Genomic DNA, 19,452 nt, shown 5'->3' with positions numbered 1-19,452 from the left:
AGAGATAGAAAATATAAAAAAGAAACAAATTTTGGAGCTGAAGAATATAATAGCAGAACAGAAAACCTCACTAGAGGTGTTCAACAACAGACTTGATCAAACAGAAGAAAGAATCAGTGACCTCAAAAGCAGGTAATTGGAAATTATCCAGTCAGAGGACAAAAAAAAAAAAGAATGAAGGAAGCCTAAGGGACTTATGGGACTCCATCAGGTGAACAAGTACATGCATATGGGAGTCTCAGAAGAAGAAGAGAAAGAAAAGGGCAGAAAGCTTATTTAAAGAAATAGTGACAGAAACTTACCAAATCTGGGAAGGAAAATGGGCATCCAGATTCAAGAAACCAAACAGATTCTATAAAAGATGAACCAAAGAAGTCCACACTGAGTCACATTGTAATCAGACTGTCAAGAGTCAAAGATAGAACTGTGAAAGCAACAAGAGAAATCCACTCATCTCATACAAAGGCTCCCCCATAAGACTGTCAGTGGATTTCTCAGCAGAACGCTTGCAGGCCATAAGGGAGTGGGATGATATATTCAAAGTGCTGGAAAAAAGAAAAAAAAGAAACCCCAGCTAACCAGGAATACTATATCTGGCAAAACTGTCCTTAACAAAATCAAGGATAGATAAAGACTCCCAGATAAACAAAAGCTGAGGGAGTTCATCACCACTAGACGTGCCTTATAGGAAATGCTAAAGGGAGTCCTTTGAGGTGGAATGAAAGGATGCTAAACAGCAACACAAAAACGTTTGAAAGTCTAAAGCTCGCTGGTAATCATATGGACAAATGCAGAATACTGTAATGCTGCAGTGGAGGTGTGTAAATCACTGAATTCTGGTATAGAAGTTAAAAAAAGAAAGTATAAAAAAGAACTATACCTATAAAATATATTAACAGATGCACAATATAAAAATATGTAACTCATGACATCAATAATATAAAATGTGTATGGGGGGAGAGGTAAAAGTGTAGAGTTTCTGTATGTGATTGAAGTAAGTTGTTATCAACTTAAAATAAATTTTTATCACTATGTTTTATGTAAGCCCCATGGTAACCACAAGAAAATACTTATAGAAGATACACAAAAGAAAATGAAAAGGAATCAAAGCATGTTCCTACCAAAGAAAAAAATCAAATGAAACACAAAGGAAGACAGCAAGAAAGGAAGAGAGGGACAAAAGAGCTACAAGACAGGCAGAAAACAATGAACAAAATGGCAGTAGTAAGATCTTCCTTATCAGTAATCATTTTAAATGTAAATGGATTAAACTCCCTAATCAAAAGACTTCAAGTGGCTGAATGGATTAAAAAAAGACCAAGATCCAACTCTATGCAGGCTGTAAGAGACTCACTTTAGACTTAAGGACAAATAGAAGCTGAAAGTGAAAGGACAGAAAAAGATATTCCATGCAAATGACAACCAAAAGAGAGCAAGATGGCCAGAAGAAACAGAGGACTTGAACAATGGTATAGACCAAGTGGACCTAACAGACATTTGTCGAATGTTCCACCCAACAGTAGCAGAATACACATTCTTCTCAAGCACACACAACATTCTCCAGGATAGACCTCATGTTATGTCACAGAATAAGTCTCAACAAATTTAAGAAGATTGAAATTATACCAGGTATGCTCTCTGATCACAATGGAATGAAACTATAAATCAGCGGAAGGAAAATAGGAAAGTTCACAAACATATGGAAATGAAACAATGTACTCTTGAACAACCAGTGGGTCATAGAAGAAATCAAAAGGAAAATTAGAAAATATCTTGAGACAAATGAAAACAAAAACACAACATACCAAAACTTATGGGATGCAGCAAAAGCAGTATTAAGAGGGAAGTTTATAGTGATAAACACCTACATTTAAAAAGAAGATTCTAAATAAACAACCTGACTTTACACCTCAATGACCAAAAAAAGAAAAAACCAAGCCCATAGTTAGCAGAAGGAAGGACATAATAGTGATTAGGGGAAATAAATGAAATACAGAATAGAAAAGCAGTTGAAAAATCAATGAGACTAAGAGTTGGTGTTAACATCAATTTTTTGTTAAATAGCACCATCTTTTTGTTAAAGGTCAACAAAATTGACAAAGCTTTAGCTAGACTAAGAAAAAAAGGGAGAAGACTGAGATAAATAAAATCAGCAATGAAGCAGGAGACATTGCAACTGATGCCACAAAAATAAAAAGGATTATAAGAGACTACTATAAGCAATTATACACCAGGAAACTGGATAATCTAGAAAAAAATGATAAATGGCTAGAAATATACAACCTGCCAAGACTGAATAATGAAAAATAGAAAATGTGAACAGACCTGTAACTAGTGAAGAGGTGGACTTTGTGATCAAAAACCTCCCAACAGGGCTTCCCTGGTGGCGCAGTGGTTGAGAGTCTGCCTGCCAATGCAGGGGACACGGGTTCGAGCCCTGGTCTGGGAAGATCCCACATGCTGCGGAAGCACCTGGGCCCGTGAGCCACAATTATTGAGCCTGCGCGTCTGGAGCCTGTGCTCCGCAACAAGAGAGGCCGCGATAGTGAGAGGCCCGCGCACCGCGATGAAGAGTGGCCCCCGCTTGCCGCAACTGGAGAAAGCCCTCGCACAGGAACTAAGACCCAACACAGCCATAAATAAATAAATAAATAAATAAATAAAATTAAAAAACAAAAACAAAAAACCTCCCAACATAGAAAAGCCCAGGACCAGATGGTTTCATTGGTGAATTCTACCAAATTTTTAAAGAAGAATTAATTCAGTTTCTTTTCAAACTCTTCCAAAAGAAATTGAAGAAGAGGGAACACTTCCAAACTCTTTTATGAGGCCAGCATTACCTTGATACCAAAGCCAGAAAAAGACACTACAAGAAAAGAAAATTGGAGACCAGTATCCCTGATGAGTATAGATGCAAAAATCCACAACAAAATATTACAAACTGAATTCAACAGCATATTAAAAGGACCATACACCATGACCAAATGGGATTTATCACTAGGTGCCATGATGGTTCAACATCTGAAAATCAACCCATGTGATACACTACATTAACAGAATGAAGAATAAAAATTACATCTTAACAGATGCAGAAAAAACATTTGACAAAATGTAACACCCTTTCGTGATTAAAAACATTCAACAAGCTAGGATAGCTTTTGTTGAATATGAAAAGCCCACAACTACCTTCATACTCTATAGATAGATCCTTTCTTGCCTTTAAGGATTGGATAAAAGACCTAGGTGTCCCTGTGTCTTCCAGAGTCCCTTTGTAGGTAAATATGGTTGTGTAAGAGAGAGGCTCTTTTTTCAGGATGGACCCCTCCAGCGTGAAGTTCGATTCCATCCTGTCTCTGTTGCCAGTTATGTCGTCTGTTGCTGGCCCAGTCCTCCTCCCTTGCAGCTAACTTAGCCATCTTCATTTCTCCTCTCCCTCGGAGCCCTCGTAAGTCATACCTGTTAGGCATTGTTATGGTGCTGCTACATCTACATGACAACCCTTTCCAAAAAACCCGGTGGCTTAAAACAATAACCATTCATTTTTCTCACGGTCTGCAGGTCAGCCGGGTGGTTTGATTGGGTCAAACCCAGCTGCTCTTGGCTGGGCTCACTCATGAATCTGTGCTTGGCGAGCCTGAATGATCTAGGATGGCCTCAGTTGAGATGACCCACCTTGACTCCATGTGGTCGCTCATCTTCCAGCATCTAGCCTAGGCTTCTGCTCATGGCAGAAGGCCAAGGAAGAAAGCAGAGGCCGCGTCGCCTTTGGGGTCTAGACTCAGTACGTGCATGCTGTCACTTCCACTGCATGTCCCAAGGCCAGCCCTGATTCAAGAGCCGGAGAAATAGACTCTACCTCTTAATGAAGAGGAGCTGCCAGGTCCCACTGAAAATGCTGTAGATGCAGGGACAGGTAGAGAATCTGAGCTGTTTCTGTGTTCAGTCCACTGTGTAGATTGGGAGTCAGCAAACGTTTTCTGTAAATGGGCAAATAGTAAACATTTGAGCCTTTTGGGGCCATTTGGCCTGTGTCGTAACTACTCAACTGTGCCGTTGCGATGTGAAAGCAGCCGTAGACAATACGTAAATGAGCGGGCATGGCTGTGTTCTGCTAGAACTTGTTTACAAAGCCAGGCAGCAGGCCGGATTTGGCCCACAAGCTGCAGTTTGCTGTGCTCTGACCTCGACGATCCAGACCAGGTAGGAATCTCAGATGCCTGATCTAGGATGCTGTCCTTCCTGAAATCATAAGCAGAGGTGTCATCTGCCAGCAGAAGTGCTCTTATTATTGGGGAGAAGAAATAAAACCATGGGCTCTCCTCTAAGGTGCAGATGACTACAGTTGACCCTTGAACAACGTGGGAGTTAGGGACACTGACCCCCAGCGCAGTCGAAAATCCACATCCTGCTCTCACTGCCTCAAAAACAAAGGAATTGATAAATGACTCACCCAAGGGCAAGAAGCTGAAACAGTCCGGATAGAATCAGGACTCAAACCCTGGTTCTTGTGATTCCACATATTGGGCTCTCTAATCGAACACAAACTTTTCCCCTCACATAGGTAAAGATCTGTAAAAGGAATATACAGGTATGATATTTATTGAAAAAAATGCACGTATAAGTGGACCCACCCAGTTCAAACCTGTGTTGTTCAAGGGTCAGCAGTATTTGCATCACTTTGGGTGCCATATTGAACTTACACAGGTTAAGTTTATTTCTCGTCAAGTCCTTGGAGTTCATTCCTTTTTGTTCCTGTGTTTGGCTGGATTCTCATTTCTTACCCATCTATATCTCCTAATGGATCCCAGATAGAATCCTTTCCATTTTTCTTTTCTTTAAAAAATTTTTTTGGCCATGGTGCATGGCTTGTGGGATCTTACTTCCCTGACCTGGGATTGAACCTGTGCCCTCAGCAGTGAAAGTGCAGGGTCCTAACCACTGGACCACCAGGGAATTCCCTCTTTCCATTATTTCTGACCTGGATGCCCTCTTTCTGTCTTTCTTAATCCGAGCTTCAGAAGCGAAGTCACCACCTCCTTCTGGGCGCCCAGGGAGAGCTTCCAGTTAGATCTATGGATTATATCATGTGTATTTTCCTTTACCAATTAGGCATCTGATTGTCAGGATTGTCAGGACGATGACATGCTCCATCAAAGTTTAAAGATACAGTTGTCTCCAGAGTGACTTTTTGTTTCAATCATTATTGCCTGGAGTTGTTGCTTGACTAGAGATATGGTTAAATTTCAGGTAACATGAACTTTTTTTTTTTTAACATCTTTATTGGAGTATAATTGCTTTACAATGGGGTGTTAGTTTCTGCTTTATAAAAAAGTGAATCAGTTATACATATACATATGTTCCCATATCTCTTCCCTCTTGTATCTCCCTCCCTCCCACGCTCTCTATCCCACCCCTCTAGGTGGTTACAAAGCACAGAGCTGATCCCTGTGCTATGCGGTTGCTTTCCAATAGCTATCTATTTTACGTTTGGTAGTGTATGTCCATGCCACTCTCTCACTTTGTCACATTTAACCCTTCCCCCTCCCCATATCCTCAAGTCCATTCTCTAGTAGGTCTGTGTCTTTATTCTGGTCTTGCGACTAGGTTCTTCATGACCTCTTTTTTTTTTTCCCCTTAGATTCCATATATATGTGTTAGCATACTGTATTTGTTTTTTTCTTTCTGACTTACTTCACTCTGTATGACAGACTCTAACTCCATCCAACTCACTACAAGTAACTCCATTTCGTTTCTTTTTATGTCTGAGTAATATTCCATTGTATATATGGGCCACATCTTCTTTATCCATTCATCTGTCCATGGACACTTAGGTTGCTTCCGTGTCCTGGCTATTGTAAATAGAGCTGCAATGAACATTTTGGTACAAGACTCTTTTTGAATTATCGTTTTCTCAGGGTATATGCCCAGTAGTGGGATTGCTGGGTCGTATGGTAGTTCTATTTTTAGTTTTTTAAGGAACCTCCATACTGTTCTCCATAGTGGCTGTGTCAACTTACATTCCCACCAACAGTGCAAGAGGGTTCCCTTTTCTCCACACCCTCTCCAGCATTTATTGTTTCTAGATTTTTTTGATGATGGCCATTCTGACTGGTGTGAGATGATATCTCATTGTAGTTTTGATTTGCATTTCTCTAATGATTAATGATGTTGAGCATTCTTTCATGTGTCTGTTGGCAATCTGTATATCTTCTTTGGAGAAATGTCTGTTTAGGTCTTCTGCCCATTTTTGGATTGGGTTGTTTGGTTTTTTGTTACTGAGCTGCATGAGCTGCTTGTAAATTTTGGAGGTTAATCCTTTGTCAGTTGCTTCATTTGCAAATATTTTCTCCCATTCTGAGGGCTGTCTTTTGGTCTTGTTTATGGTTTCCTTGGCTGTGCAAAAGCTTTTAAGTTTCATTAGGTCCCATTTGTTTATTTTTGTTTTTATTTCCATTTCTCTAGGAGGTGGGTCAAAAAGGATCTTGCTGTGATTTATGTCATAGAGTGTTCTGCCTATGTTTTCCTCGATGAGTTTGATACGGTCTGGCCTTACATTTAGGTCTTTAATCCACTTTAAATTTATTTTTGTGTATGGTGTTAGGGCGTGTTCTAATTTCCTACTTTTACATGTACCTGTCCAGTTTTCTGAGCCCCACTTATTGAAGAGGCTGTCTTTTCTCCTCTGTATATGCTTGCCTCCTTTATCAAATATAAGGTGACCATATGTGCATGGGTTTATCTCTGGGCTTTCTATCCTGTTCCATTGATCTCTGTTTCTGTTTTTGTGCCAGGACCATACTGTCTTGATTACAGTAACTTTGCAGTATAGTCTGAAGTCAGGGAGCCTGATTGCTCCAGCTCCATTTTTTGTTCTCAAGATTGCTTTGTCAATTGGGGGTCTTTTCCGTTTCCATACAAATTGTGAAAATTTTTTTCTACTTCTGTGAAAAATGCCAGTGGTAGTTTGATAGGGATTGCATTAAATCTGTACATTGCTTTGGGTAGTAGAGTCATTTTCACAATGTTGATTCTTCCAATACAAGAACATGGTATATCTCTCCATCTATTTGTATCATCTTTAATTTCTTTCATCAGTGTCTTATAATTTTCTGCATACAGGTTTTTTGTCTCCTTAGGTGGGTTTATTCCTAGATATTTTATTGTTTTTGTTGCAATGGTAAATGGGGGTGTTTTGTTAATTTCACTTTCAGATTTTTCATCATTAGTGTATAAAAATATAAGAGATGTCTGTGCATTAATTTTGTATCCTGCTACTTTACCAAATTCATTGATTAGCTCTAGTAGTTTTCTGGTAGCATCTTTAGGATTCTCTATGTATAGTATCATGTCATCTGCAAACAGTGACAGCTTTACTTCTTCTTTTCCGATTTGGATTCCTTCTATTTCTTTTTCTTCTCTGATTGCTGTGGCTAAGACTTCCAAAACTATGTTGAATAATAGTGGTGAGAGTGGGCAACCTTGTCTTGTTCCTGATCTTAGTGGAAATGGTTTTAGTTTTTCACCATTGAGAACGATGTTGGCTGTGGGTTTGTCATATATGGCCTTTATTATGTTGAGGAAAGTTCCCTCTGTGCCTACTTTCTGCAGGGCTTTTATCATAAATGGGTGTTGAATTTTGTCGAAAGCTTTCTCTGCATCTGCTGAGATGATCATATGGTATTTCTCGTTCAATTTGTTAATATGGTGTATCACGCTGATTGACTTGCGTATATTGAAGAATCCTTGCATTCCTGGAATAAACCCCACTTGATCATGGTGTATGATCCTTTCAATGTGCTGTTGGATTCTGTTTGCTAGTATTTTGTTGAGGATTTTTGATTCTATGTTCATCAGTGATATTGGCCTGTAGTTTTCTTTCTTTGTGACATCTTTGTCTGGTTTTGGTATCAGGGTGATGGTGGCCTCTTAGAATGAGTTGGAGAGTGTTCCTCCCTCTGCAATATTTTTTTTGGAAGAGTTTGAGGAGGATAGGTGTTAGCTCTTCCCTAAATGTTTGATAGAATTCACCTGTGAAGCCATCTGGTCCTGGGCTTTTGTTTGTTGGAAGATTTTTAATCACAGTTTCAATTTCAGTGCTTGTGATTGGTCTGTTCTTATTTTCTATTTCTTCCTGGTTCAGTCTCAGCAGGTGGTGCCTTTCTAAGAATTTATCCATTTCTTCCAAGTTGTCCATTTTATTGGCATAGAGTTGCTTGTAGTAATCTCGCATGATCGTTTGTATTTCTGCCATGTCCGTTGTTACTTCTCCTTTTTCATTTCTAATTCAATTGATTTGAGTCTTCCCCCTCTTTTTCTTGATGAGTCTGGCTGATGGTTTATCAATTTTGTTTATCTTCTCAAAGAACCAGCTTTTAGTTTTGTTGATCTTTGCTATTGTTTCCTCCATTTCTTTTTCATTTATTTCTAATCTGATCCTTATGATTTCTTTCCTTCTGCTAACTTTGGGGTTTTTTTGTTCTACTTTCTCTAATTGCTTTAGGTGCAAGGTTAGGGTGTTTATTCGAGATGTTTCCTGTTTCTTGAGGTAGGCTTGTATTGCTCTCAACTTCCCTCTTAGAACTGCTTTTGCTGCATCCGATAGATTTGGGTCGTCGTGTCTCCATTGTCATTTTTTTTTAGGTATTTTTTGATTTCCCCTTTGATTTCTTCAGTGATCACTTCGTTATTAAGTAGTGTATTGTGTAGCCTCCATGTGTTTGTATTTTTTACAGATCTTTTCCTGTTATTGATATCTAGTCTCATAGCGTTGTGGTCGGAAAAGATACTTGATACGATTTCAAATTTCTTAAATTTACCAAGACTTGATTTGTGACCCAAGATATGATCTATCCAGGAGAATGTTCCATGAGCACTTGAGAAAAATGTGTATTCTGTTGTTTTTGGGTGGAATGTCCTATAAATATCAACTAAGTCCATCTTGTTTAATGTATCATTTAAAGCTTGTGTTTCCTTATTTATTTTCATTTTGGATGATCTGTCCATTGGTGAAAGTGGGGTGTTAAAGTCCCCTACTATGATTGTGTTACTGTCAATTTCCCCTTTTATGGCTGTTAGTATTTGCCTTATGTATTAAGGTGCTCCTATATTGGGTGCATAAATATTTACAATTGTTATATCTTCTTCTTGAATTGATCCCTTGATCATCATATAGTGTCCTTCTTTGTCTCTTGTAATAGTCTTTATTTTAAAGTCTATTTTGTCTGATAGGAGAATTGCTACTTCAGCTTTCTTTTGATGTCCATTTGCATGGAATATCTTTTTCCATCCCCTCACTTTCGGTCTGTATGTGTCCCTGGGTCTAAAGTGGGTCTCTTGTAGACAGCATATATACGGGTCTTGTTTTTGTATCCATTCAACCAGTCTGTGTCTTTTGGTTGGAGCATTTAATCCATTTTCATTTAAGGTAATTATCGATATGTATGTTCCTATTCCCATTTTCTTAAATGTTTTGGGTTTGTTATTGTAGGTGTTTTCCTTCTCTTGTGTTTCTTGCCTAGAGAAGTTCCTTTAGCATTTGTTGTAAAGCTGGTTTGGTGGTGCTGAACTCTCTCAGCTTTTGCTTGTCTGTAAAGTTTTTAATTTCTCCATCAAATCTGAATGAGATCCTTGCTGGCTAGAGTAATCTTGGTTGTAGGTTTTTCTCCTTCATCACTTTAAGTATATCCTGCCACTCCCTTCTGGCTTGTAGAGTTTCTGCTGAAAAATCAGCTGTTAACCTTATGGGGATTCCCTTGTGTGTTATTTGTTGTTTTTCCCTTGGTGCTTTTAATATGTTTTCTTTATATTTAATTTTTGATAGTTTGATTAATATGTGTCTTGACGTGTTTCTCCTTGGATTTATCCTGTATGGGACTCTCTGTGCTTCCAGGACTTGATTAACTATTTCCTTTCCCATATTAGGGAAGTTTTCAACTATAATCTCTTCAAATATTTTCTCAGTCCCTTTCTTTTTCTCTTCTTCTTCTGGGACCCCTATAATTCGAATGTTGGTGCGTTTAATGTTGTCCCAGAGGTCTCTGAGACTGTCCTCAGTTCTTTTCATTCTGTTCTCTTTATTCTGCTCTGCAGTAGTTATTTCCACCATTTTATCTTCCAGGTCACTTATCCGTTCTTCTGCCTCAGTTATTCTGCTATTGAGCCCGTCTAGAGTATTTTTAATTTCATTTATTGTGTTGTTTATCTTTGCTTGGTTCCTCTTTAGTTCTTCTACGTCCTTGTTAAATGTTTCTTGCATTTTGTATATTCTGTTTCCAAGATTTTGGATCATCCTTATTATCATTATTCTGAATTCTTTTTCAGGTAGACTACCTATTTCCTCTTCATTTGTTAGGCCTGGTGTGTTTTTACCTTGATCCTTCATCTGCTGTGTGTTTTTCTGTCTTCTCATTTTGCTTATCTTACTGTGTTTGGGGTCTCCTTTTCTCAGGCTGCAGGTTCGTAGTTCCTGCTGTTTTTGGTATGTGTCCCCAGTGGCTAAGGTTTGTTCAGTGGGTTGTGTAGGCCTCCTGGTGGAGGGGACTAGTGCCTGTGTTCTCGTGGATGAGGTTGGATCTTGTCTTTCTGGTGGGCAGGTCCACGTCTGGTGGTGTGTTTTGGGGTGTCTGTGACCTTATTATGATTTTAGGCAGCCTCTCTGCTAAATGGATGGGGCTGTGTTCCTGTCTTGCTAGTTGTTTGGCATAGGGTGTCCAGCACTGTAGCTTGCTGGTCATTGAGTGAAGCTGGGTCTTGGTGTTGAGATGGAGATCTCTGGCAGATTTTCGCCATTTGGTATTAACGTGGAGCTGGGAGGTCTCTTGTGGACCAGTGTCCTGAAGTTGGCTTTCCCACCTCAGAGGCACAGCCCTGATGCCTGGATGGAGCGACAAGAGCCTTTCATCTACACGGCTCAGAATAAAAGGGAGAAAAAATAGAAAGAAAAAAAGAGGATAAAGTAAAATAAAGATAAAATAAGGTAAAGTTATTAAAATAAAAAATAATTAAGAAAAAAAGAAAAAAAAAAATTTAAGTAAAAAACAAACAAAAAACAAAAACCGGACGGACAGAACCCTAGGACAAATGATGAAAGCAAAGCTGTACAGACAAAATCTCACACAGAAGCATACACATACACACTCACAAAAAAAGGAAAAGGGGAAAAAATAATATATCTTCCTCCCAAAGTCCACCTCCTCAATTTGGGATGATCCGTTGTCTATTCAGGTATTCCACAGATGCAGGTATATCAAGGTGTTTGTGGAGCTTTAATCCACTGCTTCTGAGGCTGCTGGGAGAAATTTCTCTTTCTCTTCTTTGTTTGCACAGCTCCCTGGGTTCAGCTTTGGATTTGGACGCGCCTCTGCGTGTAGGTCTCCTGAGGGCGACTGTTCGTTGCTCACACGGGACGGGGTTAAAGGAGCAGCTGCTTCAGGGGCTCTGGCTCACTCAGGCCGGGGGGAGGGAGGGTTACAGATGCGGGGAGAGCCTGCGGCGGCCGAGGCTGGCGTGACGTTGCAGCAGCTTGAGGTGCACAGTGCGTTCTCCTGGGGAAGTTGTCCCTGGATCACGGGACCCTGGCAATGGCGGGCTGCACAGGCTCCCGGGAGGGGCGGTGTGGAGAGTGACCTGTGCTCGCACACAGGCTTCTTGTTGGTGGCAGCAGCAGCCTTAGCGTCTCATGCCTGTCTCTGGGGTCCGCGCTGATAGCCGCGGCTGGTGCCCGTCTTTGGAGCTCGTTTAGGCAGTGCTCTGAATCCCCTCTCCTCAGGCACAAGGAAACAAAGAGGCACGAAAAAGTCTCTTGCCTGTTGGGCAGCTGCAGACTTTGGCCCGGTCTCCCTCCCAGCCAGCTGTGGTGCGCTAACCCCTTCAGGCTGTGTTCACGCCGCCAACCCCAGTCCTCTCCCTGTGATCCAACCGAAGCCCAAGCCTCAGCTCCCAGCCCCGCCCACCCCGGAGTGGGAGCAGACAAGCCTCTTGGGCTGGTGAGTGCTGCTCGGCGCCGAGCCTCCGTGCGGGAATCTCTCCGCTTTGCCCTCCGCACCCCTGTGGCTGCGCTCTCCTCCGTGGCTCCGAAGCTTCCCCACCTCCGCCACCCGCAGTCTCCGCCCGCGAAGGGGCTTCCTAGCGTTTGGAAACCTCTCCTCCTTCACAGCTCCCTCCCACGGGTGCAGGTCCTGTCCGTATTCTTTTGTCTCTGTTTTTTCTTTTTTCTTTTGCCCTACCCAGGTACGTGGGGAGTTTCTTGCCTTTTGGGAGGTGTGACGTCTTTTGCCAGCATTCAGTGGATGTTCTGTAGGAGCAGTTCCACGTGTAGATGTATTTCTGATGTGTCTGTGGGGAGGAAGGTGTTCTCCGTGTCTTACTCTTCCGCCATCTTCTTCTCTCTAACATGAACTTTTTAATAGACTGTTCAAGTCTCTGCAATTCTTCGAGCTGCTGGCTTGGTTTTTCTTACGCGGGCTACCCGTTGTGGGTCAGCAGCCTGCCATCTTCTTTTTCCCATCAGAGATCGTCTTTGCCGCCTATAATACAAGGCTATTACCATCTTGTTTTTCTAGAAATGAAAATGAAATCTTTGCTTTCTAATTTTATTCCTTCCCTTTTATTATTGGCTGATACTGACTTATGCAATATGATTCTTCCCTGAGCATTCATCAGTGGGTATAGTTTTCAGCTTGGCCTGGCTCAGACTTCAAACTTTTAAAGTTTTAAAGTAGCAAAGTTGCACAGACAGTTAATAAATCAATAACTATGGCCATTTTATTGCTTGTAAGGTGATTACTCCACTTTTCCTGTAGCAACTTTTCAATTTGATCAAAATGCAGTTTTGTCAGGTCGTGGTTGAGTCCTCCAGATATAAAAATACATAAAGGAATTGAGAGAAGTCTATGCTCAAATATTTTAATAACTACCTTTCACTTCTTTAACCATCTTATTCTGGCGCTTTTGTGTTTCCCGTCCTGTAATTCAGATTTCCATGCTCTTTGCCAAAGAAATTTTGATTTAGTGCTTATTCCAATCTCTTGTCTTTGTAAGAGTGTATTATTTTTCTTGCTAACTGGTGGTGAGCATTGGTCCTACTGCAAAGCATTTCCTCCATGTCAGATTATTTCCGATGTGATCTGTAAATCAGGTTCTGATGGTGGTTTAACATGGAAGATGTCTTGGTTTATTTGAGATTGTTTTCCAGACAAGTGGAGGCAGAATAATGTGAGTGGAATTGTTATCTTAGGCAGCAAAGGAAGAAATCCTCCACTTTGCTACTGCCCTGGCAGCAGGCACCCTTTTGACAGTATTTTAAGGAAGATTAGAAGTGAGGGCCCGCACTCAGGGCTGCTTGCCCGGGGCAGTGTGCTGCCAGCCTGGCATGGCTCTTGGTTTGTCTTAGTCTGTTCGGTCTGCTGTAACAAAATACCACAGACTGGTTGGCTTATAAACAACAGACATTTATTCCTCACAGCTCTGGAGGCTGGCAGCCTGAGATCAGGGTGCCAGCGTGGTCAGGTGATGGTTCTTTTTCCAGTCACAGATTTCCTGTTGTGTCCTTACGTGGTGGAAGGGGCAAGGGAGCTCCCTGGGGCCTCTTTTATAAGGGCACTAGTCCCATTCTTGAAGGTACTGCCCTTATGGCCCAATCACCTCCCAAAGACCCCACCTTCTAATACCATCCTTTGGGGGTTAGGATTTCAATGTATGAATTTGGGTGGGGGGACACACACGTTCAGACCATAGCATGGCTCACGTGGCAGGTTGTCTTGCCTCCTTGTTATCCCCATGGCATCCCCCCCACCCCTGGTGCAGAGGACCACTCCCTCTGTGGGTCACCTTGCCTCCTACCAGTGAGTTAAGTCTTAGCATTTTCACTCTGCTGTTGCTGTACATCTTGAATATCCGCAGTGACAACCACAGAGGTTGTCTGACTCAGTGGTCCGCTTTATCTCCCAGAAGAACCGGTTACTGGTTTGACTACAATGATTTGGTTTTGAGTGGTATGCCTCAACCCTGTTTCCCCCAGGCCTCTCATGTTGATGCCCCGCTTTTGCAGAATGTGAGGTTTTCCAGAAATGGATATAGTTGACCCTCATTATGAGCGGTTCCGTGTTTGTGAATTTGCCTGCTCACTAAAACGTATTTGTAACATCCAGAGCAATACGTGGGACGCTTGCCCGGTCATTCGCACAGTGCACTGCAGAGACTCAAAAAGTTTGAGTTGCCAGAAATGCACGATCCTAGCTGAGGTTGGAGAAATCGGTGCTCTGCTGTCTTGTTTCAGTTCCCAGACCAGAAACAAGTGTTCTTTTCACAGTCTCTTTAGTGCCGTATTTTTCGCATTTTTGTGCTTTTTTTTATTGGTAATTTTGCTGTTTCCAGTGGCCTTGAAATGCAGGGCAGGAGAGCCTGTAGTGTTTCTAAGCACGGGAAGGCCGTGCTGGGCCTTATGGAGAAAATACATGTGTTAGACAAGCTTCCTGCAGCGTGAGTGACAGTGCTGTTGGCTGTGAGTTCAGTGTGGATGAACCAACGACGTATATTTGATAAGGTGTCTTTAAACAGAAACACACAAAACAAGGGTGTATATCGATTGGTTGATGAAAATGTGACCGGAGGCTCAAAGGAACCTAACCCTGTATTTCTCTTGGGGACGGTGATTTAGTACTCCCTAATTCGGTGGCCATGGTGACTTTATAGCACATAACTACCACAAATAATAAGAAAGTAACATTTGTCAGAAACAGACTCACAGACTTAGAGAACGAACTTATGGTTACTGAGGGGAAGGGTGGACGGAAGGGATAGTTAGGGAGTTGGGGATTGACATGTACACCCTGCTATATTTAAAATAGGTAACCAACAAGGACCTACTCTATAGCACAGGGAACTCTGCTCAATATCCTGTAACAACCTAAATGGGAAAAGAATTGGAAAAAGATACATGTGTATGTATAACTGGATCATTTTGCTGTACACCTGAAACTATCCAACATTGTTAATCAACTATACTCCAATATAAAATAAAAAGTTAAAAAAGAGAAATTAACGTTTGTGTCTCCCCAAAATTCATATGTCGACACCTAATCCCCAATGTGATGGTAGGAGGAGGAGGGGCCTTTGGGAGGCGATGAGGTCATGAAAGCTGAGCCCCCATGGATGGGATTAGTGCCCTTGTGAAAGAGACCCCAGAGAGCTCCACCAGACGAGGACACAGTGAGTAGATGGCCATCTGTGGACCAGGAAGTGGGCTCTCACCAGACACTGAATCTCTAAGTGCCTTGATCTTGGACTTCGCAGCCTCCGGAACTGTGAGAAATAAATATGTGTTGTTGATAAGCCACCCAATCTATGGTATTTTTGTTATAGCAGCCTGTGCTCACTAAGACAGACTATATGTATCTTTCATCACAGCAGAGGTGCCTATGCTGAAATGTCTTTCCTGTACAAGAAAAGAGCGCACGTGGATTGTTCTGCCAGGTCTGTGCAGATGTTCTGCTTACGTTTTTAACGACAGGTTTTCTCTCCCAGGTGTAAGTAGCATGGTCAATGCAGCAGCGATGAGTGGCTCTGGAAACCTGATGGATTTCCTTGACGGGCCATTCCCTGGTGTGGGGACATATGAGGACTTCCACACCATTGACTGGCTGAGGGAGAAGTCACGGGACACCGACAGACACAGAAAGGTACATGCTGTTCATAGGGATACTTTGAGAGGAATCCCTTTGGAGGCCATGCTTTCATTGGACAGTCACTGAGCTAGAGCTTGGGTTCATTTGTCATGTGCTGAGCTAGGTTCTAGAGAAGAGAAAGGGCTAGTGGGAGAGGCAGAGATGTGGATAGGTAATTATAATACCAGGCGCTTTGGGTGGAAGGTGGTGTCATACAGAGGTGTGTGGAGGGCAAGGAGGGGACTCTGGAACCAGACAGATCGGGTACATCCTGCCTTTGACACCTTTAGGCTGGCTGACTTTTGGGGTGCCATTTCTGGACCCCACCTTCTCATCTGTAAGGATGGAGTTAATTATACCAGAAGATTAAATGGGGCTGTGTGTGTATGAAAGCACGTATTACAGTGCCTGGCCTCTAGTAGGCAATCAATATATATTTTTATGGGCTGCAGTAAAGTTATGTATCAAGTGCTGTGGGATCATTTAGGAGGTATGGTTAGGGAGGGAGTTTTTAGAGAGGGTGAGATTTCAGTGGGGTCTTGAAGTATGACTAAGAATTTGCCAGGCAGAGGAAGGGGAAAGGATTCTTATCAGGAGTGGCTCTTTTTTAGGTCACAGAGGCATGAAAGACTGTGGCACATTTAGGCAGTTCAAGGAGCTCTAAGGTTTGGTGGCAGATTCACGGAAGGGGAGGACTAGAGATGAGTCCGGCCACGTGGGCGATGGGGCCGCATTGGGAACGACTGAGTAGAACATGAAGAGGAGTTTGGATTTCCTTTTTTTTTTAAGATTTATTTTATTATTTATTTATTTAATTAATTTATTTTTGGCTGCTTCGGGTCTTAGCTGCGGCACACAGGATCTTCGCTGAGGCATGCGGGATCTTTTCTTTGCGGCGCGCAGGCTTCTCTCTAGTTGTGGTGGGCAGGTTTTCTCTCTTTAGTTGTGGCTCACAGGCTCCAGGGTGCGTGGGCTCTGTAGTTTGCAGCATGCGGGCTCTCTAGCTGAGGCATGTGAGCTCAGTAGTTGTGGTGCGTGGGCTTAGTTGCCCCACGGCATGTGGGATCTTAGTTCCCTGACCAGGGATCGAACCCGCGTCCCCTGCATTGGAAGGTGGACTCTCCACCACTGGACCACCAGGGAAGTCCCTGGATTTCCTATTTATTTATTTATTTGTTTGTTTGTTTGTTTGTTTTTGGCTGCGTTGGGTCTTCATTGCTGCGCGTGGGCTTTCTCTAGTTGTGGTGAACGGGGCCTACTCTTTGTTGTGGTGCATGGGCTGCTCGTTGCGGTGGCTTCTCTTGTTGCAGAGCACGGGCTCTAGGCACGCGGACTCAGTAGTTGTGGCTCACGGGCTCTAGAGCGCAGGCTCAGTAGTTGTGGCTCACGGGCTTAGTTGCTCTGCGGCATGTGGGATCTTCCTGGACCAGGGCTTGAACCCGTGTCCCCTGCAATGGCAGGTGGATTCTCAACCACTGCGCCACCGGGAAAGCCCTGGATTTCTTTTTCATGGCCACAGGATACAAGAGAGATGCACTGCCAGGGGAGAAACAGGAAGCTTGGAAATGAGCTCAGGAGAAAGAGGAAGAAGATCTGTCAGAGGGCAGTGAAGTGCCGACGGAGAGAGGCTTGGGGTCCAGGTCCTTCACAGGAGCCGTTGCCAGGATGGAGGCGGGTAGCGGGGCCAGGATGACGCCCTGGCTGTGGTCAGAAGAGGGTGATGCCTTGGACGACGAGAGGGGAGAAAAGGGACGCGGCCGATTTCAGGGGGAGGCCACTGAGTTCGGTTTCAGGCGCTGTAAGTCTGAGCCGTTTGTCCAGCCTGTGGCTGGAGGTGGTCGGCAGGCGAGAGAACCCTGTGCAGTTCAAGGGCAGGGTCAGGGCTGTTGGTGGAGCACGGGGGGTCCTTGGCGTGCGAGTGGGCGCTGAAGCTTTAGAAGCGGCCCAGGTGGCCTGGGTCTGGAGAGAGAGGGGTCAGGAGCAGTTGGGCCCCGGAGCAGTGCCAAGATTTAGCGGGTTCCGGGGGGCGGGCTGGGGGGTCAGTGACCGATGCTTAGAAGAAGCAGGTAGAGGTGAAGGAGGGCAGCCAGCAGAGTGGCCACAAGTGAAAGGGGGAGAGAGTGGCGAGGACGGGGCCCCCTCCACGGAGGGGTCAAGTCGGAGACGAAGCAGCCGCGAGGGGGCTGTCGGCGACCGAGGGAGAGCAGCTTCCGAGGGTGCGCCGAGGGGGCAGTGCCGTCGAGAGTGTGACTGTGTCGCATCATTTCACGCAGGTTGACAGGGAAGGAGGCAGAGAGATGTGTAGGGAGCGAGGTAGCGTCGAGAAGCTGACGCAGCCGCTTGGCTCCGACCTGGAGGAACGGGGGAGCTGGGGCACCCTTCCGTCCGGAGCAGGGGTCGTGGACTGTGGCCCTCGGGCAAATCCAGCGCAGCGCGTGTCCGGCTCTGCGCCGGTTCCTTGGCTCGCAGCCCCGCCCGCGCATGCGCATGCTCCATATGGCTCCTTTTGTGCTACAGCAGCAGAGTCCGGTAGTTGCCACGGAGACCATCTGACCTGCCCAGCCGAAAATAGTTACTTTCTGTCTCTTTACAGGAAATGTTTGCCAGCCCTTGCTCTGAAGGGTCATGAGGGGAATGATGATCTCAGGAATGTACGATTCTGTTAACACAGGGAGGCAGAGGGGTCCTCTTACAACGTGTTTAGATGTAACCATCTGCCTGGAAAGCGTGATCCAGGCTGGCTCATTGAGCCTTCTTGCTGGTAATCAAAACTACAACGAGGTATCACCGCACACCGGTCAGAATGGCTATCATCAAAAAATCTACAAACAACAGTGCTGGAGAGGGTGTGGAGAAAAGGGAACCCTCCTCCTACACTGTTGGTGGGAATGTAAATTGATACAGCCACTATGGAGACCAGTATGGAGGTTCCTTAAAAAACTGAAAGTAGAGTTATCATGTGATCCAGCAACCCCACTCCTGGGCATGTATCCAGAGAAAACTCTAACTCGAAAAGATACATGCACCCCAGCGTTCACAGCAGCACTATTTACAATTAGCAGTAATCACGCCTCGGATAAACCTCATTGGCTGTGATACTGCCACTGCACAAAGCTAACGGCACTATTCACAATAGCCAAGACATGGAAGCAACCTAAATGTCCACTGACAGAGGAATGGATAAAGAGGGTGTGGTACACATATACAATGGAATATTACTCAGCCATAAAAAAGAATGAAATAATGCCATTTGCAGCAACATGGATGGACCTAGAGATTATCATACTGAGTGAAGTTAAGTCAGAGAAAGACAAATATCATATAATATTGCTTATACGTGGAATCTAAAAAAATGGTACAAGTGAACTTATTTACAAAACAGAAATAGACTCACAGACATAGAAAACCAACTTATGGTTACCAAAGAGGAAAGGGGGTGGGGGAGGGATAAATTAGGAGTTCGGGATTAACATATATACACTATTATATACAAAATAGATAAACAACAAGGTCCTACTGTATAGCACAGGGAACTATAGTTAATATTTTGTAATACGTATAATGGAAAAGAATCTGAAAAAGAATATATATATATATAGGTATAACTGAATCACTTTGCTGTACACCTGAAATTAACATTGTAAATCAATTATACTTAAATTAAAAAAAAGGTTCTTGGGACTTCCCTGGTGGCGCAGTGGTTAAGAATCCACCTGCCAATGCAGGGGACACGGGTTTGAGCCCTGGTCCGGGAAGATCCCACATGCCGCGGAGCAACTAAGCCCGTGTG

At 43.5% G+C, this 19,452-nt stretch overlaps 1 protein-coding gene and 1 pseudogene across 6 annotated transcripts in view; one reads left to right on the top strand and one right to left on the bottom strand.

Moving 5' to 3' along the window:
- Positions 1-19,452, top strand: part of LOC137757650 (H(+)/Cl(-) exchange transporter 4-like) — a 230,760-nt gene that overhangs the window by 29,316 nt on the left and 181,992 nt on the right. For 3 of the 6 annotated variants that reach the window (XM_068534260.1, XM_068534259.1, XM_068534261.1), the window contains exon 2: positions 15,523-15,677. The exons of the other annotated variants lie outside the window; for them this stretch is intronic. In XM_068534260.1, coding sequence (XP_068390361.1) covers positions 15,534-15,677 — 144 coding nt within the window. In that variant the 5' untranslated portion in view covers positions 15,523-15,533. The remainder of the gene's footprint in view (positions 1-15,522; positions 15,678-19,452) is intronic. 6 annotated transcript variants of the gene reach the window in all.
- Positions 18,656-18,778, bottom strand: LOC137757674 (U4 spliceosomal RNA; annotated as a pseudogene).

This window comes from Eschrichtius robustus, assembly GCF_028021215.1.
Source record: "Eschrichtius robustus isolate mEscRob2 chromosome Y unlocalized genomic scaffold, mEscRob2.pri SUPER_Y_unloc_1, whole genome shotgun sequence".
Lineage (NCBI taxonomy): Eukaryota > Metazoa > Chordata > Mammalia > Artiodactyla > Eschrichtiidae > Eschrichtius > Eschrichtius robustus.
This window is presented reverse-complemented; position numbering and strand designations above follow the sequence as displayed.